The 24274-nt window shown below is 46.6% G+C and overlaps 1 protein-coding gene across 3 annotated transcripts in view; it reads right to left on the bottom strand.

The window, feature by feature from the left end:
* Positions 1 to 24274, bottom strand: part of LOC138283999 (dual oxidase 1-like) — a 785394-nt gene that overhangs the window by 163148 nt on the left and 597972 nt on the right. For all 3 annotated transcript variants that reach the window (XM_069222331.1, XM_069222330.1, XM_069222332.1), the window contains exons 20-21: positions 17929 to 18022; positions 7248 to 7423 (exon numbers count right to left, since the gene is read on the bottom strand). In XM_069222331.1, the coding sequence (XP_069078432.1) occupies positions 7248 to 7423; positions 17929 to 18022 (270 nt within the window). The remainder of the gene's footprint in view (positions 1 to 7247; positions 7424 to 17928; positions 18023 to 24274) is intronic.

Raw genomic sequence — 24274 nt, 5'->3', positions numbered from 1 at the left:
TATTGAGATCGAGCGTAGGCAGGAGTATAATCCACAGCGGTGCAGATGGCTATCTTTGGGGCTTTCTGAATTAGACTTGGCTAGGCATCAAAGGGGCATGATTTGAAGTGTGCACCTGGGCTTGTACTGTGATAACTTTCAAAGCTGGCACATTAGTGTAATCATTATTACAATTAGTTGAACTATCTTTTATGTCATTTGCGGGCTCTACACCGTTAGTCTTGTTTCATTATTGATTCAGTTTTTTAGGGGGTAAGTGAATTTTGAAGACCTGTAAGGTTTTCTGTCGTTGAATTGAATGCTGCCACTGGATCTTTATGAAGGGTACATTTATGATTAGGGTCCACTTTTCTAAAAATTATCTGTATTGGCAATATCAAAGAACTACTGTGGACCTCTGTGGTTTAATTATATTGACTACCATTGGGTTTCTATTGTTCCTCTTCTGATTCAAGAGCTTCTGGACAAGCTGTTACCTGGTTTTTCCTTATCCTAGGCCTGTTCAGTAATTTTGTTTGCACACTAATACTTCAAAGCTCTTAATGACCCACTAGCCCCACTTCCCTTGATCTGGTGCCTCAGAGGGGAGGACTGTCTTTTGGGGGCCCATCAACACTGTGAGCGGTAGAACCGACTGTTGTTTTAATTTGTTGAAGGAATACCAAGTTACAGTGAATAATAGGCGCCTCCATACCCTTCTTTCTGGGCCCACGGACACTGAATGGTAGAACCAACTGTTGTTTAAATTTGTTAGAGGAATACCAAGTTACAGTGAATGGAAGGGAGGGAGAATGCACCAGCTTCACAAACAGTGTAACTGGGCTCAATCCAATGTGATGTCGCTGAACAACCACCCTACACACTGTCACTTGCCTCCACCAGCTTCCTCAGGTAGTGATCACTAGGCCTCCAACCCCCCCAATCCTCAGGTAGGCAATTTTCAATAAGGGTTCAATGAGGATTAAATGAGTGTTACTTCCGGTGATTATAACAGAAAGCAGAAAGTATGCAGATTGTGCAAAAAAGGGCAAGGGCAGAGCAAACGGGGGGCGCACTCCACAGGGATCCAAAGGACTCTCTCAAAGCCTTGTACCTTTGAGCTGCACTGCAGCATTTCATTGCAGCGTCATTGTGGTCTCCCCTAAACTCCTGCTGGAGTCTCCTGCTGGTGGTCTCAACCCTGTAATCTACACCTCAAGCAGTTTCACATTTCAGGCCTCTCAGCAACTCAGGCAGATCCCCAACCACTAACCAGCGAGACTTTCCTCCGCCTCGGGCTGCTCGGTATCTTGGGCCGACCTCTGACCAGAGGGACACTCCTCCCACTGCACTTTTAGGGAGCCGGACCTCTGGAACTATCAAGGGAGCAGCAGATGCCAGGCAGCTGCCTCCATTGCCTCTTCTACGAATCTCTTCTCTTGCGCTGACTCAATCCGCTTTCTGCTACCATGAGAAAAACTGCATACCATGATGTAGAGTTATACTGGCTGTGGTTGGAGGTGAAGGTGGGGGAGCACGCAGAGGGAGACAAACCCACTGGAGTCTAGCACGGCTGTCTCCAACTGTTGAAAATGGGTTATTGGTAAGGGCAGGTAAGATACCTGCACTTAGCAATAGGTCACTGACCTCCACTTAGGTCCAGTTAGGTCTCAGTAAATTAAACTTAGCTCAACACTTGGTAGCTTGGCAACGAGCGACAAGGCTCAACTTAGGAGACATATGTGTAAAGCATTTAAAAATCATAAAACAGTAAAAAAGTAAAACATAAAACCCAATAAAAATCCAACACCAAATTATAAAAATAGATTAGATTTTTATCCTTAAAATGACACCAAAACGATTAAAATTGGAGAAGGGGAACCAGAGGTGAGAATTTTTAAAGAATTAATGCTTTTTAGCACTTAGAAACGAATAGTTCCAATCTGGTCATCTGGTCACACCTCGACCGGGACAAAGTCAAAGTTTGAGGCCGACCGCGGTGGAGTCCGGCTCGGCTACAGCTTGGCAGAGGCCTCGGTCAAAGTTTACCTTCGCACTTGGTCCTGCTGAAGAAAATCTCCAGAAAAATGACTTAGTCGCCAGTCCAATCTGACCTCCTGGAACTCTTCCTCGTATACGCGTCACGGTAGCCCTTGGTGGAGATTTTTACCTTTGGACTTAGTCGTTTTTTCAAAATGAAAATCCTTTGACTGGGGCAAACCTGAATTTTGATCTGACGTCCCTGGAGCCCAGATACACTGCCTGGGAGGTCCCGGTCAACTTAAGACATTCGGACTTAGTAACTATTTTGGAGATTTCACTGGGAAGAGCCTGCAAGTCAGGACGGGTCGCGGTTGAGGCAAGCCGGCTTGAGTTGCTGCGTCGGGTCGGTCCCTTTATGAAGCTTTTTTACAAAAGTTCTCCAAACTTCTGGATATTCTTCCATCTGTTCCTTTAAGGTTCTTTTGAGGTCCACAGCTCACCCCAAGGTTTCAGAAGCTCTGAGATGCTCCTGGAGGCTGCAGACTACAACTCCTAGAATGCACCTGGTGCAAACTCCTTTTTGGCCACTGGACAGTGGTCAGCTGGTCAGATTCTTTAGGAGTTGGTGCAGGGGACTCTGGTTAGCAAATTTTCACCTGTAACAAACAGGGAGTACCTCCTTGAACTAGTTGAAGCCAGGCAAAGTCCTTATTGTAGTGGAGCCCAAGTGTGCAGCTGGTGCAATCCTCCAGAGTGCAGTGCCCAGGTGCAGGCCAAGGGCCCAGCAGGGCAGTCCTTCTTCTTCTGTAGTTCTTACTTGTTGGAATCTGGTAAGGATCTGAGGTGTGGGTGCAGGTCTGCCAATTTTATCCTTGCTCCTGGGTGAAAAACAGGGGGGGCCTGGTTCTCCAGTCAGATGTAGGGTCCTTCCCCCTGTGATGACCACTTCCTGGGAAGTGTGGCAAAAATAAATCCCAGGTAGCAACATTCCCCAAAAATCCATCATGGCTGAAACTGATTTTTGGAGGTTACATCCGGCTGAGCCAACCCACTGGTGTGGCTAAAAACCTTAAACACACTCTTCTCCTGCCCTCTCCTAATCTAATCAAGGGGGGATCTACTGTAATTGTCTGTGTTTGCAGGATGTGAGGGAGGTGCTGGGTTGCTCCAAATGTCCTTCCCTGCCTTTGAAGACCAGTTTAGCAGCCCTCCTCCCTTCCCGCCTCTCCATCTGCTGAGGGAAGATCTCCTCCCATAGTCACATCTCTTTGTGTTGACCTAGTCCACTTCACACCTCATCCAGGCAGCCTGGCCAATCAGAGCAAAGCAGCACAAACACTGCTTGACTGAAGTTGGCAACTTTTCAGGTAAAGTTTAAAACTCTTTACCTGAACAAGTTATATTAAATCCCACAAATGGAAGTTGTTGGATTTATTATAAAAAATAATTTGATACTAAACTTGATGTATCTTTTACTTAAGGGGATTTTTAAAATTAAAATAAAGTCTCCCCATTCTAGCCTATGGAGGCCATTCACTACAATGAGGGGAAAACAAATTTGGCTGTTTTACCTCACCAGGGCTTATAAAAGCTATTTTTATAAGGTCCCTGCTTATAGCTACATAGCACTCAGCCCTAGGGGCACATAGAGCACACCTTAGGGGTGGCTTATATGTAAAAATAAGGTAGTTTAAGACTATGGAACTACTTTTAATTCCAAAGTAGAATTTGCGTGTAACTTTAATTTAAAAGCAGCCAGCAAAGCAGGCCTGGCTTTAAAATTATACTGACCACCTCAGCAGTGCACCTATGGGGGAACAACCTATGCTGGGGTCCCTAATCCTCCATGACCTATCATATACTAGGGACTTATAGGTAGGTTTACTTAGCCAATTATTATTACCCTAATTTGAATACTCATTTTACACAAAGCACAGGCCCTGGGACTGGTTAGCAGTACCCAGGGCACCATCAGAGTCAGGAATAAACCAGCAAAAAGTGAAAAATGGGGGCAAAAGGTCAGGAGGCCTTTGCAATCAGCCCTGTTTTCCCACAGCAAACTCCTCCGACTCAACCCTCCAGCCGCGGCATTAGCACTGCCGCCACACCTCTCCTTCGTTGTGCCTCTGCTGGATTTACAACTTCAGCCACACTCCTGCTTGCACTATGTTGGGCTGGATGAACAGGGAGGTAGCAGCTGAAGGCAGATAAAAGCAATTGGTGGTGGCAAGCACCGAGAACGAGATAGCTGCAAGTTGAGTCAGGGGCACTTTGGTTTATAAATGCAGGTATGTCTGAAGGTATGTCAGTGGAATGATTAGCTAATGTTGCGTTTTAATAAACAATGTATACCTGGCCGAAATTTGCATAATCTCCTCATTGGAAATTACACAAATTGCGTAAACAATAATTCCAAATTACATATTATAACGTGAATTGCTTTTTTCGAAATTTTTCACTATTTTTTAATGCAAAATGCCTACTTATGCTGTGAGTACTCATTTCCTGCAGTCTTGCACACGATGTGAACAACATCCACTCTTGTTCGGGTCATTTGCATTCTTCCCATGTTCCCCCAATAGGATTTTTGCCCAAACTCTCATTTATGCAACGTGGGATAGTGGCGTAATCCCAGGATTTTAGAATAACATTCTTAGATCCACATTTAACATGGCCTAGCGCCATTCCAACTCCACATTAGATTCATTTTTTTCAAACTAATGTGGCAGTGGAAGGGCAAAAATGCCGTGCCATATTTACAAAGTGGAGCAATGCTTGCATTGTGCCACTCTGTAACCTCTTACGCCACATTATGCCTTTGCCAGGCATACGCCAGGCATAATGTATGCAAGGGAAGGCGTTCTGGAGCTCGGGGGGTAAAAATGGCACAAAGGAACCTATAAGATTCCTTAGCGCCATTTTTCTCGGCATTTTTTAATGCCTGCTAAGTGCAGGCGTTAAAAAGAGTCTCCCATTGTGTTCAATGAGCCTTTGGGTGCTTCAGGCTAGCATAAAAAATTATGATGCTAGTCCCCCTGATTACAGCCATGTTGCGCCGTAATTTAAATTCAGCACACACATGGTGGCGTGAGGGGGGCGTTAAGGTGCGCATGAAAAGCGACACTTTTCATAAATCTGGGCCTTAATGTGAAAATCTGGAATATACATGGGATTAAGCTGGCATAAATGAAATTTCGCCTCTTCCTATTATTAAACATTCGGCCAGTAAATTGCTGCTTTTCTCTTTCACTATTTCTTTTACAGTTTATTTTGGTTTTCTCTGTCCTTATTTCTCTTCCACTCTCATTACTCTTCTTGTTTGCTTTTGCTATTACTCTCTATCACCCCTTTTGTCGATCTCTTCAATGTGTCATTCTTTCGTTTATATCCTTCCCATGTATTCTTTGAAAGCTCTATATCACTTTTTTCTTATTCTTTTTTTCACTGCCTGCTGAACACTTTTCTTTGCTTTCTTAATTATTTCCTAGGCAGTGTGAAGACTTTCCCGCACTGTCAAGTGTAGCACATGCATGCCAATGCAACATGCACTACACCTTTAACACATGCAGTACATGCAGTAAATGGTTCAGTGTGCAAGCTGACAAATGTTACTAAGATGTCGAGGAAGACACGAACAGGAATCCTGCAAAAATGCCCTGACAGTAGAAACGCCACTGATTCTTTCAGTCATGTGTATGGAGCAGACAGCCAAAAAACATTTTCAAGTCTGCCACGAAACTTATCCTTACAGGGCAGTTACCATTTTAGTGGTGTCTACTTCTGCACAGTTTTACACAGAGCTGTTTAGAAATGGACATGGCATGATGGGAGAATACTTGCAACACTTAATGGATACTTTTCATGAGAATACTAGAACTACAAATGCATCCGTGCTTCTTGGCACGCTTGCAGTGGAAACACCAAGACACAGGACCATAGTTTCCCCATTTAGGTGGCTTCCACCATAGGGATACTCTCTATCTCAAGGGAAAATAAAACATCTGCCACTATAGCAGCACTTCAGGGTTCGGCACACCTTTGTCTTCCTTGTGACAGAAGTGATTTTACCACAATAACTGCGCCTGGAATGCCCAATGTAGGCTCTATGAACACAGTCTCAAATATATGAAGCTGTAAGTTAGGGTGGTCTGTTCTTCCTAAATATGGCGAGAACCATGATCTGTGCATGCATGTTTGCCCTGAAAGAGGTCACATGGTCCTCATGCAGAGAATGTGGGGATGACAGCGAAATCTTTTGGAAAACAACAGTCAGTCTAATTGCGGGCTAGCCTTCCTTTTTCCCGAATCTCCACAGCTCTGCTTTCCTGTTGTGTGTGCCTCTCGTCCAAGTCCCCTTCAACCTCAAACAAATGTAAGTCTATGCTAGCTGGGGATGTGCACCGAGGAGCAGTTACAGCCCAATGGATGCATTTGAGGTGGCCCTTGGTGTAGTTTCGGGGCATCACAATTATTCAATCTAAAGATGGGGGACTCCAGATGGTAACTTTTATTGTGTATTATGTGTTATTGGCATTGTGCAAACCTTGCCAAATGATAAAGGAGCACTGTATAGGGTCAAAGGCAAGGGTACAGTCCATGAGAGACTGGAGAGGTAACTGGTATCAGTACTGTTTCCTGCTGTGTAGCAAGGGAGGTCCTGAAGGATACATGGATGTTGTTCCAGAGCCTTGATGCAAACATGGAAAAAGATAATTGTATTGTTTTTCCACTTCTTTGTTTTCTCTCTGATGGTGTCTTGGCTGCAGGTGTGCCTAGAGCAACCGGAAGTTGTGAACTTTGCAGACATGAAGTGTGGTGTTCTCTTGGTAGTAATACACCATTAAGCCTTGCATGGAGGACACCACATTCCTCAAAATAGATTATTACACTAATCCCGCTCTAGGAAGATGTCCTATAAACATATCGAAGGCTCACAAATGAAACGCAGCTGAGAGAGGATTTTTGTCAAATTGTGAAATTGAGCAAGTGAGGGCCAATACTTACGCTGCTTGACAGAAGCCTCTGCCTCAATGACTAAGGGACAATTTATTGTCCAAATGAACGCCTTTAAGAGGACACTGAGTTTACAAGAAACACAACTTGAAAATACAAAGGGAAGAAAATGGACTGTGTGTTTTTTTTTTCATGGAAGTCCAAAGGAAAGGTGCTTCATGAGCAGTGCCACATTATTTGAAATATTATTGGCTGACATGAATCCACCGGTTTCCAGTGCATGCTAACAGCAGCCATATTTTCCACCTGCATTGTCACCTTTTCATGCTAACCTTTGAACCGTAGCTGGGTGAAGCGGAGTTCCTTATCGTGGTCGCGCAGCATGTAATGAAAGTCCTCCCAGGTCAGTTCCTCTTTATCCTGGAATCCTGCCTCACGAAACATGGACTCGATGACCTGCTTGGTTTGATCTCTGGATAAGCAGTTGTTGGACATCTCGATGAAGGACCTAGAGTGAGTAGGCAAACCATGATTGTAAGCCCTACATCCAACACAATCAGTTACAGATAGTAGCGTGTACTGCTCTAGTTTCCATTGGCTTGTAATACCAAACCTTATTGTTACCTCAGAATTCTGAATTTATTTGATGCGTTAGGTGAAAAGTTAAAATATAGTATTATCTTTCAAACAAAATTTCCAGGCGTGTTTATTTTTCGAAGTGATGTCATGCTGAATAACAGATGTTCATAGCTTTTTGGAAGTTCTACATACAGATGTATATGTTTTAGTTTTTCTCAATTTTAATTGTTCGTTTATGTCAAATTGATTAAAGCAGAGGTTATAGCTCTTTAGCGAGTAACGTGTAGAGAGAGGCTGTCTTTTTGCAGTCGAACAATGATATTTTGTATACTTATTGTTAACCTGTTCTTAGATTACTGTCATGATGTGTCTAGATACTAGGAGGTGATCTTGGAAGTATACTAGGTATAAATTACACATATTAGCTTTAGCATTGTTTGTGGCTCAATTTTGCACGCACTGGTAAATCTAATACCAGCATCAAGCAACCGCTGGGAAAGAAGGACCGGTTGGGTTTGCAATGTCCATTTTAAATATATGACAGCTATTTAATAGTTGGCTGCTATGTCTAAGTTGTGTTTCAAATTGGATTCGGTGAAAAATCCAAACATGCAGTGTAAAAAACCTTCATGAAAAATTGGCATTTACTAGAAAAAATAAAGTGCAACTTGTTGAATATTGGATAAGGAAAGGCATAATTGGCGTAATTCTCTCTAGCATTAATAATCATAATTCTCACAAAATTCAGAGTAATTATGCATAGTTCTATGAGAAGTGTAATGCAGCATTTAGCTCTGTTTTTTTGGTTCAAAATGCACTGTTGTGTTCAAAATGGCACAGAGGATGCATTTTGCACCAAGAAAATAACAAAATGCTGAAGGACATGAACAGCAATACCCTTCAGCCACTTGCACGCTTTTAGGCCCAGTTTTCAGAGGGCCTTATGCCATTCTAACGCCACATCAGCATCATTTTGTTGACGGTAATTTGGCATTAGAAGGCCAAAAATGCTGCGCCATATTTACAAAGTGGCGCTGTTGGACTTTTTTGCTTATGCAGGGTCATCCCCAATCTTTTTGCCACCTGCCTCCTATTTTTTTTCTGACCTGTTGCTGTTGGCTTTTGAACTCTGAGCACTTTACCACTGCTAACCAGTGCTAAAGTGCATATGCTCTCTGTGTAAAATAGTATGTAATTGGTTTATCCATGATTGGCATATTTGATTTAGTGGTAAGTCCCTAGTAAAGTGCACTTGAGGTGCCAGGGCCTGTAAATCAAATGCTACTAGTGGGCCTGCAGCACTGGTTGTGCCACCCACTTAAGTAGCTCTGTAATCATGTCTCAGACCTGCCACTGCAGTGTCTGTGTGTGCAGTTGTAACTGTAAATTCGACTTGGCAAGTGTACCCACTTGCCAGGCCTAAACCTCTCCAACCGCTCCCAAAGAGTCTACTTCCCTCCATTCCGCTAAGACCCCACCGAGATCATCTGCGGCATCCCACAAGGCTCCTCGCTCAGCCCGACTCTCTTCAATGTCTACCTGACCCCCTCGCCGACATCGTACGCAAACACAACATCATCATCACCTCCTACGCCGACGACACTCAGCTGATACTTTCCCTCACCAACGACCCCACTGGTGCCAAGACCAACCTGCAAAATGGAATGAAAGACGTCGCAGAATAGATGAAACTCAGCCGTCTGAAACTGAACTCAGAAAAAACGGAAGTCCTCATCCTCGGAAACACCACGTCCGCCTGGGACGACTCTTGGTGGCCCACAGCCCTAGGCACCGCACCAACCCCCTCAGACCACGCACGCAATCTCGGTTTCATCCTGGACCCGCTTCTCACCATGACCAAACAAGTCAACGCCATATCATCTTCCTGCTTCCTCACTCTCCGCATGCTCCGAAAGATCTTCCGCTGGATCCCCGCCGACACCAGAAAAACTGTGACCCATGCCCTCGTCACAAGCCGCCTGGACTACGGAAACACCCTATACGCAGGAACCACTGATAAACTCCAGAAACGTCTGCAGCGAATACAAAACGCCTCCGCCCGCCTGGTCCTCAACATACCCCGCAACAGCCCCATCTCCGCCCACCTGAGACACCTGCACTGGCTTCCCGTCAACAAAAGGATCACCTTCCGGCTCCTCACCCACGCACACAAAGCCCTCCACAACAAGGGACCCGAATACCTCAACCGTCGCCTCAGTTTCTACACGCCCACCCGTCAACTTCGCTCTGCCAACCTCGCACTCGCAGCCGTCCATCGCATCCGCCGCACCACGGCAGGTGGGAAATCCTTCTCCTACCTGGCAGTCAAGACATGGAACTCCCTCCCCGCCAACCTCAGGACCACCCAGGACCACCTTGCATTCCGGAGGCAGCTCAAAACCTGGCTCTTCGAGCAGCAGTAATCCCCTCCCCCTAGCGCTTTGAGACCCTCACGGGTGAGTAGCGCGCTTTATAAATGTTTTGATTTGATTTGATTCCCTTTTCTTACATGCAAGGCACCCCTAAGGTAGGCCCCAGGTAGCCCCATGGGCAGGGTGCAGTGTATGGTTAAGGTAGGACATATAGGGGGTCATTCCGTTTGACCGCCAGGGCCGCGAATGACGGAAGCACTGCCAACAGGCTGGCGGTGTTTCCTTGCCCATTCTGACCGCGGCGGTAAAGCCGCGGTCAGAAAACCGGGGCCGGCGGTTTCCCGCCGGTTTACCCCCGGCTGGACGAATCCACCATGGCGGCGCTGCAAGCAGCGCCGCCATGGGGATTCTGACCCTCTTACCGCCAGCCTGTTTCTGGCGGTTGTCACCGCCAGGAAGAGGCTGGTGGTAACGGGTGTCTAGGGGCCCCTGGGGGCCCCTGCACTGCCCATGCCACTGGCAAGGGCAGTGCAGGGGCCCCCTAACAGGGCCCCATTAAGCTTTTCACTGTCTGCTTAGCACTGTCTGCTTAGCAGACAGTTAAAAGCGCGACGGGTGCAACTGCACCCGTCGCACCCCCGCAAGACCGCCGGCTTCATTCGGAGCCGGCTTCTGTGTTGCAGGGCTCCTTCCCGCTGGGCCGGCGGGCACTACCTTCCCAGTGGGAAGGTCCGAATGGCACCAGCGGTCTTTTGACCGCAGTGCGGCCAAATGGCAGTTCCCACCAGGCGGGCGGCAACCGCCGCCCGCCAGGGTCAGAATGACCCCCATAGTAATGTGTTTTATATGTCCCGTCAGTGAAATATTGCTAAATTCATCGTTCACTGTTGCAAGGCCTGTCCCACTCATAGGTCATGGACATGTGGAGTTTGGGGTCTCTGAGCTCACAATTTAAAAATGCATCTTTTAGTAAAGTTAATTTTAAGATTGTGTGTTTGAAAAGGCCACTTTTTGAAAGTGAGCATTTTCTTGCTTATACCATTTCTGCGACTCTGCCTGTTTGTGGATTTCTTGTCTGGGTCAGTTTGACAGTTGGGCTGGTTGCACCTCACACTAGACAGTGACACAAAAATAGCTGGGATGTAGTGTGCATTTCCTGATGAGCCATCTGTGCTAGGAGGGACGGGAGGAGTGGTCACTTACACCTGAAAGGGCTGTGCCTGTCCTCACACAATGCAGTCTCCGACCCCCTGGTGAGTGTCTGGGGCCTGGCCTGGGCAAGGCAGGATTTCACATTCAAAAGAGACATTACTTTGAAGTAGGCCTACTTCAAAGGAGAAGTTAGGTATAAGAAGGGCACCCAAAACCACAGACTTTAGAACACTACTGGAAACAAGAGGAACCTCTGCCTGGAGAAGAACTGAGGAAGAAGAGCTGCCCTGACTGTGACTGTGTTTTGTGGAGCTATCCTGCAGTTGCTGCTTCTGCCAGAGTAAGAGGGCAAAGACTGGACTTTGTGTGCCTTCCATTTTGTGAAGGGCTTGATTTAGAGCTTGCCTCCTGTTTTTGAAGTCTCAGGGACAGCAAAGACTTCTCTCTGACAGCACCTGGAGTCTCTGGAGAGACGCCTGCTCTAACAAGTGGTGCCCTATCTAGTCCCTGGGCCCTTGAAAGGAAAGCTGGTGGAAACCCAAGGAAATCGACTTTGGACGACTTCGGACCAACGCCGCGGCTGAATCTGGTGACGCCGCCTGCACCCGACTCCGTGATCTTCGCTGGAACGCAACGACCTTCGCAGGCCCGACACCGCTGCAGCCCCGCTGAAGTCCGTGACTCCGTGGAAGCAGTGAACGACGCCACTTGAAGTGCGCAGATTCAACTTTTCGCACAGACGCCGCGATCCCCGACTTCGCGCATCGACTTGTTTTCACTCTTCTCCAAAGGTAATGTAATTGGGGGTCTACGCGACTCCGTGTCCGGCGTTGCTGGTGTCGGCTGGTTGGGAACGACTCCGTCACGATGCCGTGTTAACACCTCATCGAAGCATTTTGTGTTTCTAAGCGCTATTTTTTATTTTAATCTTTAAAAATTCATAACTTCACTTGTGTTTGCCGGATTTTTGTTGCTTTGGTCTTGTTTTGTTTAGATAAATATTTCCTATTTTTCTAAACTAGTTTTGTGTCATTTTGTAGTGTTTTCATTAAGTTACTGTGTGTTGGTACAAATACTTTACACCTAGCACTCTGAAGTTAAGCCTACTGCTCTGCCAAGCTACCAAGGCGGTAAGCAGGGGTTAGCTGAGGGTGATTCTATTTTACCCTGACTAGAGTGAGGGTCCTTGCTTGAACAGGGGGTAACCTGACTGTCAACCAAAGACCCCATTTCTAACAGGCAAAATGCACGCATTGCTCCACTTTGTAACCAATTGCATACTATATGCAAAGTGGGCATGGGGGGCCAAAAAAATGGAGCAAGAAAATCTAAGAGATTTCCGTGTGCCATTTTTTTTGGCACTTTTAATGCCTGCTCAGAGAAGCCGTTAAAAGGAGGCTTCCATTGGTTTCAATGGGCTGCGGAGTGCTTTGCTGGATTAGCGTCGACATTTTGGACGCTAATCCTGCAAAGCACAGGAGTGGTGTCAAAAAGTATGACACTAGTACCCCTGACTACTGCTATGGTGCGCTGTATTTTAAATAAGGTGCACACATGATGGCGTTAGGGTGGCACTAAGGAGCGCAAGAAAAGTGGTGCTGCACTAGGTGCATAGCCACTTTTCATAAATCTGCCCCTTAGTTTGTTATTCTTGTGCTCCTGCGGTAGGATTTTTACGCTACACTCCTTTTAATTACTCAATATGGCATAATCGCCTAACTTTTCCTAATTTCACATCAAAGGAGTAATGCGTAATTACTGAAATTACTCTGATTACTCCAGCGGAAATAAAATTTCTCCCAGGCCTAGTATTGGGCCACCCTTATCACTTTTAACAGCATGTCTTCGAGAAAGGACTCACAAAACCATGTAAATAAATTGGTTTCCGATACAGGTACCTGAATTGAGATGTAGCTGTGCTCCAATGGAATGATTCCCTGAGCTTCACATGAACAACATTGACACATGTAAACATGAAAGTAATTTGAAGAAAAATATTTAACATGGGTGAAAAATAATCATGCAGTAATACACACAACTTTGAAAGAATTGAGTAGATTGAACAAAGCTGGAGTGAAAGAACGGGCTAAATAGAGAAAGTGATGGGGTCTCATTCGTAGGGAATAAGGGCTCTTGCATACAATTATGACAAAAAATTCAAAATACTGATATATTGAAATATGATTGCTCACTCACTCACTCTGCAGCAGAAGTGATGGCAACAAGAATGACAGTCTTGAAAGTGAGGAGCCGTAAAAGGCAATTGTGCATCAGCTCAAAGGGAGTACACACTAAGTAAGTAAGGACAAGACTGAGTTCCCACTGAGGCATGATAAATGGAGTGGAAAAAAAAAATGTGTGAGACCTTTAAGGAATCTATTCACAATAGGAGATTTAAAGAGTAAGGGCTGATCAGGTAGCCTAAGAAAGGCCGAAATGGCAGATAAATAACATTTAAGGGTGCCCAAAGCAGAGCCCTGCTGGGCCAAAGAAAGAATGAACAAAAGAACCTCAGATAGAGGGGTAGAGAGGGGTTCATCAGATTTGTTGGTACACCATGCCACAAATTTATGCCAACGACAGGCGTATACCATTTTGGTGGAGGTGCGCCTGGCTGCCAAGATAACATCGCAGACTTCTGGTGGAAGATCAAAAGTCATCAACTGCTGCTGCTCAATCTCCACGCATGAAGGCGGAGATTGGACAGGTTCGGGTGGAGAACCATCCCCTGTTGCTGCAACAGAAGATCTGCCCGAAGAGGCAGTCTGAGTGGCCATGCTCAATAGCTCTGGATACCATACCCTCTATGCCCAGTCCAGAGCCACCAAGATGACTTGGGCCCGGTCGTTCCTGATCTTCTTGAGAACTCTGGGCAGAAGTAGTAAAGGAGGAAAGGCGTAAAGGAGGCCGGAGTTCCACTCAAGATTAAAATCGTCTCCGAGCGAGTACTGCCTTGGAAACTCCAACGCGCAAAACAGCTGACATTCTCTGCGGAGGTGTACAGATCTAACCAAGGCTCTCCCCACTGCTGAAAGAGACCTTGTGCCACCTCAGGATGGAGACGCCATTCATGATCGGCTGTGCAACAACGGCTGAGTTCATCTGCTCTGATGTTGAGAGAACCTGCCAGATGTTGAGCCACCATGGTAATGCCCTGATGTTCCAGCCATGTCCAGAGGCATAAAGTCTCCTTACAAAGGGCCAGGACCCTACTCCGCCCTGTTTCTTGCAATACCACATGGTGATAGTATTGTCTGTGAACACCTGCACTACTTTCCCTTTGAGAGAGGGAAGAAATGCTTTCTACGCAAGCCTGATCGTCCGGAGCTCCAGAAGATTGATATAGAGCCCAGACTCCGCCGGAGACCAGAGGCCTCTGTTCTCCACGTCTTCCATGTGGCTGCCCCAACCCAGAAGCGAAGCATCTGTCACTATGGATAGATCTGGCTGTGGAAGGGAGAGGGATCTGCCATGGACCCAATGTGGATTCGAAAACCACCACTGAAGGTCTTTTGCAGTCCCCTCTGAGATCTGGACCATGTCGGAGAGATTCCCCTGTTGCTGAGCCCACTGGAACTTCAAGCCCCACTGCAGATCCCGCATATGCCATCTGGCATGTGTCAGTAGCAGAATGCAGGAGGCCATGAGGCCCAGGAGCCTCAGAGTCTGTCTCACCGAAACCCAAGACAGAGGCTGAAAGATCGGATTCATAGCCATGAATGTCTTGGACTCATTTTTCGGGAGGATAAGCCCGAAACACTACTGTGTCCAAAACAGCTCCGATGAAAGGGAGTGTTTGAGAGGGAGTCAGGTGTGACTTCAGCATGTTGATAGTGAACCCCAGCATGTGCAGGAGGCACGCCGTAGTCTGAAGGTGGAAGACAACTTTCTGGGGCGAGTCCGCCTTCAACAGCATGTCGTCGAGGTAGGGAAAGACTGAGAATCCTGACCTGCCCAGATGAGCTGCAACCACCGCCATTACTTTTGTGAACACCCGAGGGGCGCTGGTATGGCCGAAGGGGAGCACGGTAAACTGATAGTGCTCGTGACCTACCACGAATCGCAGGTCCTGTCTGTGGGTAGACAGGAAGGGAATGTGGAAATAAGAGTCCTGCAAGTCCAATGCTACCATCCAGTCTACTAGGTCTAAGGCAGACAGGACCTGAGCCAGGGTGAGCATTATGAATTTCTCCTTCTTGAGGAAGTAGTTGTGGTCCTGAATGTCTAGGATAGGATGTAATCCAGTGTCCTTTTTCAGCACCAGAAAGTAGCGCGAATAACAACCACGACCTACTTCTGCCACAGGGACCTTCACTATGGCTCCCTTGGCCAAGAGAGCAGCGACTTACTGGTGGAGAAGTGTCAAATTATGGAAGCATAGCTGGTGGGGCAGATTTGAAAGGGAAGGAATAGCCCTTTCAAACTATCTGCAAAACCCACCTGTCCATAATGATGGATTCCCAGTGGGGCAGGTGATGGCGAATCCTGCCGCCAACTGGATCGGAGTGAGGGGACGGACTAGGAGGGTTTTGAGGCTGCCACAGTGGCAGAGGTGGACTGGGCAGACCTCTGGTTCCATGTCCCACACCGACGTGGGATTACGCGTCCTCGCATCGGCTGAACAGCATGGATGGCACGGTGGCTGGTTAGGGGACGCGACAGGGAGCACCTTTTGTGGCCATGAAAGGGGCGAAAGGTGGACTGTTGGGGGTGAGGGGCAGCCGAAAGGCCAAGGGACCGAGCCATAGCTCGGGAGTCCTTGAATCTCTCCAAGGCCGAGTCCACCTTGTCTCCAAAGAGATGGGAGCCATCAAAAGGGCATGTCCTTTAGAGACTGTTGGACATCCCCCGAAGAATCAGAAGTACGCAACTAGGCATAGCAATTCAAGACCACCCTCGTAGTACCTGACCTGCACAGAGAGTCAGTCCTGTACAGCCAACATTAGATCATGAACTTCGCCGCATCTCTCCCATCGTTGACAGCTTGGAAGATGATAGCACGGGCCTCCTCCGGTATCTGCAGCAGAACTTGCGTGACCGTATCCCACAGAGAATGGGTATAGCAGCCCAAAAGGCATGTGTTGTTCACGGACCACGTGCGAGACTGGAGGAAGAAAACATCTTCTTCCCAAATTGTTCCAGCCTTTTTGATTCCCTATCCGGGGATGCGGAAGGGAATGCGCCCAAGAAAGAGGAAGCCTGGATGACAAGACTCTCAGGCGTGGGCTGTTGGGACAAGAATTTATGGTCGTTCAGGGCGGGCCGATGGCGATGTGTGATAGTCCTGTTCACTGGAGCCCCTGTGTTGGGTTTGGACCAAATACCCAAAAGAACATCGGTGAGGGTTTCAATGAATGGCAAAAGGGGCTCAGATGTGGAAGGCCCCGGCTGAGGCACCTCCGTCAGGAGCTTGGACCTGACCTCTACAGTGGGTAGCTCATGGCCTAGGACCTCAACCGTCCTACTGACCATCATAGCATAAGTCGCTCTCTCTGCCGTAGCTACGGTAGGAGGAGACAGCATGCCAGCATCTGGAAAAGTGTCCAGTCCACTGGCCTTGCCCAGTTCCTGTGCCCAGTCCAAAGATGGGTCATCCTGGTATGCATAAGGGTCCAGGGACCCCTCCAATCCTTCCCCGAACTCGTACTCATAAGGAAAATGGTTCAAATCCGACCTGGGTGAGTAGGTCCTGTCGAAGACAGAGGCGGCTTCTGCCGATGCCGTTCTGACTCCGAGTCGTCAGGGATAAGGATCGGGTCCACATCGATGGTGGGCACTACCGACGGCGGGAGAGTCAACAATCGAACCGGCACCAGGGAAGGTCTCAGAGGTACGACCGGCGTCAGTGCAGATCAGGGGACCTCGGTGGCCAGAGCCAAAGCCACTGGCATAGAACCCAAAGGCCCCTCGTCTGAACCCCTTGGGCCCGAAGGCGCTGTATCAGGGTCGGTTTGCCCAAAAATGAGGCGCATGGCCTCATAAAACTCCTTTAATTGGACGGAGGTCGCTCTGGCTCCCGGAAATTCAGGAAAGGGCGGAGAGGACCCAGATGCAGGCTCTGAAGACAGAGACATCGAGCGCTGACGCTCCTCCCGTGTCGCATCAGCTGAGCGATAGGGTAAAGTCAAAGGGCGACGGGACCACTTCGACAGCGTCTTTTTCTTACCTGTGCTCGAAGACTTGGAGAAAAAAGAATGGTGGTGGCTCCGCGAGCGGTCTCGAGACCTTCCTCTCGAGCGAGACTGAAACCTACGCGGATTTGAGCGCTGGCCCGCCATGAGCTTGAGGGACTGCTCCCTCAAGGCCTTCAGGTGCATGGCCTGGCACTCGGAGCACGACTTTGGGTCATGGTCGCGCTCCAAGCACCACAAACAGACCTGATGTGGATCCATCACCGACATCATGCAGTGACAGTCCTCGCACGGCATGAAACTGTTCTTTGGGGACATCTCAACACACCAAAAACTCACCAAAACGGTGGAAGTCAGTCAAAAAGAGACCAGGGTAGCTCTCTCTGGATCAGTGCGTGGTGCAGAAAGAAAAGAACTGAAGTCACTGCGCTGAGGCAGCGTCTATGTACTACTCCCGACATCATCACGGTGACTACGACGCCAACGACGCCGCAGAGTTGACTGACGCCACCTACAGACGTGCAAGGGTATTGCTCAAAGAAAAAATCTCTGGATCCAGTCTGACGCCTTGGGAGAAATTTAAGGTAAGGAATCTACAACTAGAAGTCACTATCAGATAGCCAAAGTTTAAGTGCACAACTAAAAATAAGGTAATCACAATGAGGAGAGACAGAACGAAAGATGTACAGAGACTGGTAAACAGATTTAACTAAATTTTAGCAACAGCTATTGGCCATCCCCACTTATGTTATACACTGAAATTTCGAGTTTCTGGTTACTTCAGCATGATGAAGAACTCTTCCTTGGACAGGAACCCATTTCCATCCACGTCATACATGGTAAACATCAACTTGGATTTCTCCTCTGGTGAGCCTGTTAAACAAAGAATTGAGTTAAACAGAGGGAAGCCCAGTCGGAAACAGAAATGCATAACTCTAGGTGAAGTGTTATTTGTCATTACGAATAAGGTGATTATGTGTCACATATACATGCAGTCGTCTTCAGTCTGACACAAGTTGTGAAGAGTGAGGTCTTAGAAGATACACAAATTCCGAGAGGGGATCTCGGCTGATCATGTCTGCAGTACATAACATATTATATTGTTTGGGTGCCAGCCCACCCTACAGCTGCACTCTCACCTTAGTCAAAGAGCGTTCCATCACCAAGCTAATCATATCTCTTTGAAAACCTGATTTCTTTTCACCTACATTTGGAGGACCAAAATTGAATTGGTTTTTCAGTCCTGTCCAGCTTCCCCACTAAGTTGAAAACTGCATCTCTTCTGAATGAGAAAGTTCATCTAGCATAAACACACTAACATCACACTACAGTATTCACTCAATGCCTGCCCCAAGATAACAGCTACCGTGGTCTGATTTTTAGATCCACCTCTTATCATCCATATACTATTGTCAAATTCAGGGGTATGAGAGACGAGTGTCTGATTTACCAACAAAGGTCCCTGGTTTACAACCTCAAACCTCTAGACTGATAAATAATCTTTCAAACCATTGTTGATGAGATTGCCCTAGTTCCCTTCTCTGGATCTATTGACCATCCAGAACACTGCATTTCTACCTATTTAAATACACACAAACATCTTTTTGGTGATAACAAACACTGTTTAGGACCCTTAAAGAGTTTACATAACATCTGTGTGTCCCCTTTGCTGCAATCATTCAGCTCTGCATCTTCTAACTCCATAGGTATGCTGAGATACTCGAAGCCAGTATAGGCTACAAGAGGGATATGGAGGCTGTTTGTCTTACAGATATCATTATGTGATTGCAACCAAACCAGTTGTGCTCAAATTCAGGCAAGAATGAGATCATGCTGCTGGGCCTAACAGTAGCCCCTGGTAGAGGAGGCTATCATGCCCCCACTTGGAATTGCAATTTAGGGAGCTATGTTCAGTGCTGCCCTCACTCTAGATCTTCAAGTAAATTTAATTATCAAACTATATTCTATTATTTGTGTTACAATGATATTATCATCCTATTGCTGTTTTCCGTTGGTGTAGCTGGTGTCGCTTATGAGTGCCTGAAGCAACATGATTCTCCCTGGACTACTTCTGGAACACTATAACAGCATCAGACTTGCCCCCAGGCTGGTAAAGCCAATAGGTTTGGCTTTTTGTTAGAGCAGTGCTTCCCAATTTATTTAGAACCACAACCTAATTTTCAGAACAAGAAACTTAAAACTACCCACATATCTTTAATTGACATGTAATGAGTGATGTTGTAATGTAACTAAAGCCTTATGTGGTAACACACTGCCCTTTACAGACAGTGCATTTTCCATTGGTACGCCCACCAAATTGGTACAGACATACAGTTTTACTCATAAAACGATACTGTACACAAATAGTAATGTGTGGAAATGGGGTTCATTGAACATTTATCATTTGTGCATCACCAAGTAACGTGTTTTTTGTAATTGTTTAAATCCTATTAAAATCTTTGCTTCGGTCACACTTCAGAATTACAAAATAAGTGCTTTGTTTTTGCTTTCTAAACTGCCAAATGTGCACAGTTCACATTTTACAGGTATTGCATTTTGTTGTGTTAGTAAAATACAGCCTTTCCTTTCATTCTACATGTACCCAGCAAGATTGTCTCATAGTTCACTTTATTTTTCTTCTCTGACTGCTAAGTGAGAGAAGTTTGTAAACACCAATACCCATGTTAAAAAATAGACATCAATTTGTCAGAAGACATAGGGCCCATTATGAGTTTGGCAGTCCAAGAACTGCCAAACTCGGGGTGGCGGTCTGACTGCCGCACTCCTGGTGGTCCAACTGCCAGATTCATCCCTGGCAGTCATACCGCCATGGGACTGCCACCACCACTAGGATCATGGATCCCAATAGGCTGGTAGCGGTAGGAGTCATGATCAGTCCCCTTTCCACCAGCCTTTTCATGGCGGGGTCCCCACCATGAAAACGCTAGCAGAAAGGAAGTGCTGGTGGCCACAGGGGGTCCCTGCACTGCCAACGACCATGTTGTGGGCAGTGCAGGCCCCCCCGCCCAGCACCCTCAGAATGCGCACTGTCTGCTTCTGCAGACAGTGCGCATTCCAAGGGTCATGGGGGCACCCTCTGTGCAATGGCATTGGCCTCGGCTCCCTGAGTCGAGGCCAATGCCGCTGCACTTTTCCCACTGGGCTGACCGGTAGAAATCTCCTAATACAGATGTTTCAGCTGGTCAGCCCAGTGACAACATCGTAATTGGGCTGGAGGGGAGACTGCCAACTTTACAGTGGTCTCCTCTCCAATGGGTTGGGGGGCCGACAGTTGACCTACCAGTCTTATTATGAGGCCCACAGCCTGACATTTGATTTCTGTCTTTGAGTCACAGCTAATGTGACAAGATAAATACAGAATGTAAAAGCTTCTTCCTTAATTGCGGCAAAATGTGCGACCCACCAAAAAGCAGCTGTTGACCCACGAGTGGGTTGCGACCCACAGTTTGGGAAACACTGTGTTAGAGGAAGTGTTTGGAAATAATCTAATGACTTTGGCTCTTATTACAAGTAGCTTTTGATACAATAAGTATTGCAGGGATAAAATCCGGTAACGATGTGTGAGGATTTTATCATATGTGATAATTATCACAAAAATGAACTGTTTTTTGGGGGATAACATGCAGAATTTGGTGCATACTGCAAGGACCTTTTTCCCTTGTTAAATTGCAGCTGTTTAACCTGTCAAAATTTAGTGAATAGTGCAATTTCTATCACACCTGGTATTTAGCGGTACCACAGTGCACCACTTGTACCTGCAAACCAGTGCAAGCAAAGGTTTGTGAATGGATCACAATTTAATGGGAAAGTCATGATAAGGGCCTTAGTGTGTGTTTCCCAGCTGTCCTAGAAATAGAATCCCATAATGGTGCATAATCCTGACCTGCAACAATAAGGAAGCTGGTAGTAGGTCTCCTTTCCTGAATAGACTGCTTTAACTGAGGCAGACCGAAGCCTCAAAGAAGAAGAGATCTGTTAGACTTGACAGCCTTAGGATGGTCACCCCTAACTTTTTGCCTGCCTCCCTCCACTTTTTGGACACTGTTTTTGCTGGTTTTAAGACTCTGCACACTTTACCACTGCTACCCAGTGCTAAAGTGCATATGCTCTCTCCCTTCTAACATGGTAACATTGGTTCATACCCAATTGGCTTATTTACTGTTCCTATAAATCCCCAGTAAAGTGCACTACATGTGCCAGGGCCTGTAGATTAAATACTACTAGTGGGCCTGCAGCACTGATGGTGCCACCCACATAAGTAGTCCCTTAACCATGCCTCAGGACTGCTATTGCAAGGTCTGTGTGTGCAGTTTCACTGCCATTTCGACTTGGCATTTAAAAGTACTTGCCAAGCCTTAAACTCCCCTTTTTCTACATATGTCACCGCTAAGGTATGCCCTAGGTAACCCATAGGGCAGGGTGCTATGTATACAAAAGGCAGGACATGTATCTGTTTAGTTTACATGTCCTGGTAGTGTAAAACTCCTAAATTTGTTTTTACACTGCTGTACGGCCTGCTCCCTTCATAGGCTCACATTGGGGCTGCCCTCATACATTGATTGAGTGGTAGCTGCTGAGCTGAAAGTAGTAGGAAGGTCATATTTAGTATGGACAGAATGGTGATACAAAATCCTGCTGACTGTTGAAGATGGATTTAATATTACTATTTCAGGAATGCCACTTTTAGAAAGTGAGCATTTCTCTGCACTTCCTTCTGTGCCCTACAATCCACATCTGGCTGAGCTTAGTTTACAGCTCCCTTGTGCATTCACACAGACACACCCCAAACACAGGATACTCAGCCTCACTTGCCTACATCTGCATTCTGAATGGGTCTTCCTGGGCTGGGAGGGTGGAGGGCCTGACATTTGCATGTCAAAGGACAGTAGCCTGCCCTCACTCAAAGGACTGCCACACCCCCTACTGGGACCCTGGCAGACAGGATTGAACTGAAAGGGGACCTTGTGTACTTCTAAGCCACTCTTTGAAGTCTCCCCCACTTCAAAGGCACATTTGGGTATTTAAAAAGGGGCTCTGCCCCTACCAACTCAGACATTTCCTGGAGAAGAGAACCTGACCCAGACCCTGGATCCTGCCAAGAAGATCCGCCTGGCTGCTCAAAGGACTTACCTGTCTGCTTTCTGTGAAGGATTGCTGCCTTGCTGGTGCCCTGCTTCCTTGCTGCCCTCTGGCTGTGGTGAAGAAGTGCTCTCCAAGGGCTTGGATAGAGCATGCCTCCTGTTCCCTGAAGTCTCAGGACCAAAAAGACTTCATCTCTACAAGAAGGACTCCATGTGCGGCGCAATTTGACACACAGCCTGCAAGAAAATGACGCACAGCCTGCACCGTGGTGAAAATTTCACCACACGCCATACCGGAACGGTACAGCCCGACTTCGCAACAAGAAGATTGACGCAGCGCAAGCTTAGCGACCGGAAATTCGACACACAGCCCTACCGGAGTGACGCACAGCTGAGCCAGAACGACGAAGCCCGACTTCCAGAGAGGAATCGACGCAGCACCTGCCGTGCGGTAGAAAATTAGACGCCATGGCCACCAGATACGCACAGCCCCTGTGACTTCGTCCTCTCAGCGCCCGAAATCCATGCATCGTTCCCGGGGCATCTGAAAACCCAGCAACCCAAAGAGGATCCATAATTGAGCGCCGGAAATCGACGCACAGCCGTCGCTGCGTGAAAACTAAACAACGCATCACCGTGTGTGGCCAGAGAAATTGACGCACACCCCTTTGTTTCACGCTTCTCCTCCTCTGCAGTTCTTTGCGGAGATTTTTCACGAGAACCAGGTACTTTGTGCTTGAAAGAGACTTTGTTTGTTTTAAAAGACTTAAGACACTTTATATCACTTTTTAGTGATATCTCAACATGTACTTATTGCAATTTTCAATCGCTTTGACCTGCATTCATCCAGATAAATATTATATATTTTTCTAAACACTGTGTGGTGTATTTCTGTGGTGCTATATGGTCTTATTGTATTATTTTTTGGCACAAATACTTTACATATTGCCTTCTAAGTTAACCCTGACTACTCAGTGCCAAGCTACCAGAGGGTAGGCACAGGATAATTTGGATTGCGTGTGACTTACCCCGACTAGTGTGAGGGCCCTTGCTTGGACAGGGGGTAACCTGACTGCCAACCAAAGACCCCATTTCTAAAAAGATCAAATTGTGTGAAAGATAAAACTGCATATTCATTGCAAGTAATTTAAATAAAAGCCACACTAAGCAACAAATTACAGAGTAGATACCTTCAACCAAGGGACAGTATACTTGATGCACCTTTGAGAAAGCCTGTACGTTTGAACATCTTTACGGTGCGAATAATAAGTCATTTTCCAACACAATGTTTTCATAAAAGCAAAATAACAACAAATGAATGACAAAGGGTGGCTAGCGAGTAGTACTGTGTCTTCAAGATAGGTGAAACCTTCCAAGTTGCTGTCACTTGCTAAACAAAACAGCTGTGAATTAAACAAATCAAATATTATTGTGTCAGCAAATATTGTTTAAGGTGCCAGCCCCATGTCTGCACTCACTTAGTCAAAGAGCGTTCCATTACCAAGTTAATCATATCTCCTTGAAAACCTGATCTATTTTCACCTACATTTGCAGGCCAAAATTGAATGGGTTGGCCAGTCCTGTCCAGTTTCCCCCAACGCACCATGGCTTTTATGTCAAACCAGCAGTCGAACCAAAGGAATGCTTGGGGTCCATCACCAAAACTTAATGGGAACTCAAATAAAAGTGTAGCAATACTCAAAAAGCCATGAGTTTGATTGACAGCTCATGCAAGCAATGGCCAAGCATGAAAACACATGAAAGCTAACATATGAAGGTACTGACGTTAAGCTCTCTCCCTACTTCTTCTTATAGAATCTTTTGAGCTGCCTATAGATAGATGTAAAAATCTCCAGTGACAGCAAGTATATGTAACCAGCCTGATATTTGGCATAAGATGAAACAATGACACCACCCATCCATTACACTCCCTGAACGGCTTCTTTTTTAAGCAAAGAGTTAATTAAGCACCTTGTTTGATGCACTAGGCCATTTATTTCTACCAGAGTAGAAATCTAAGGTA

This window comes from Pleurodeles waltl, chromosome 3_1, assembly GCF_031143425.1.
Source record: "Pleurodeles waltl isolate 20211129_DDA chromosome 3_1, aPleWal1.hap1.20221129, whole genome shotgun sequence".
In the NCBI taxonomy this organism is placed as follows: Eukaryota; Metazoa; Chordata; class Amphibia; order Caudata; family Salamandridae; genus Pleurodeles; species Pleurodeles waltl.
This window is presented reverse-complemented; position numbering and strand designations above follow the sequence as displayed.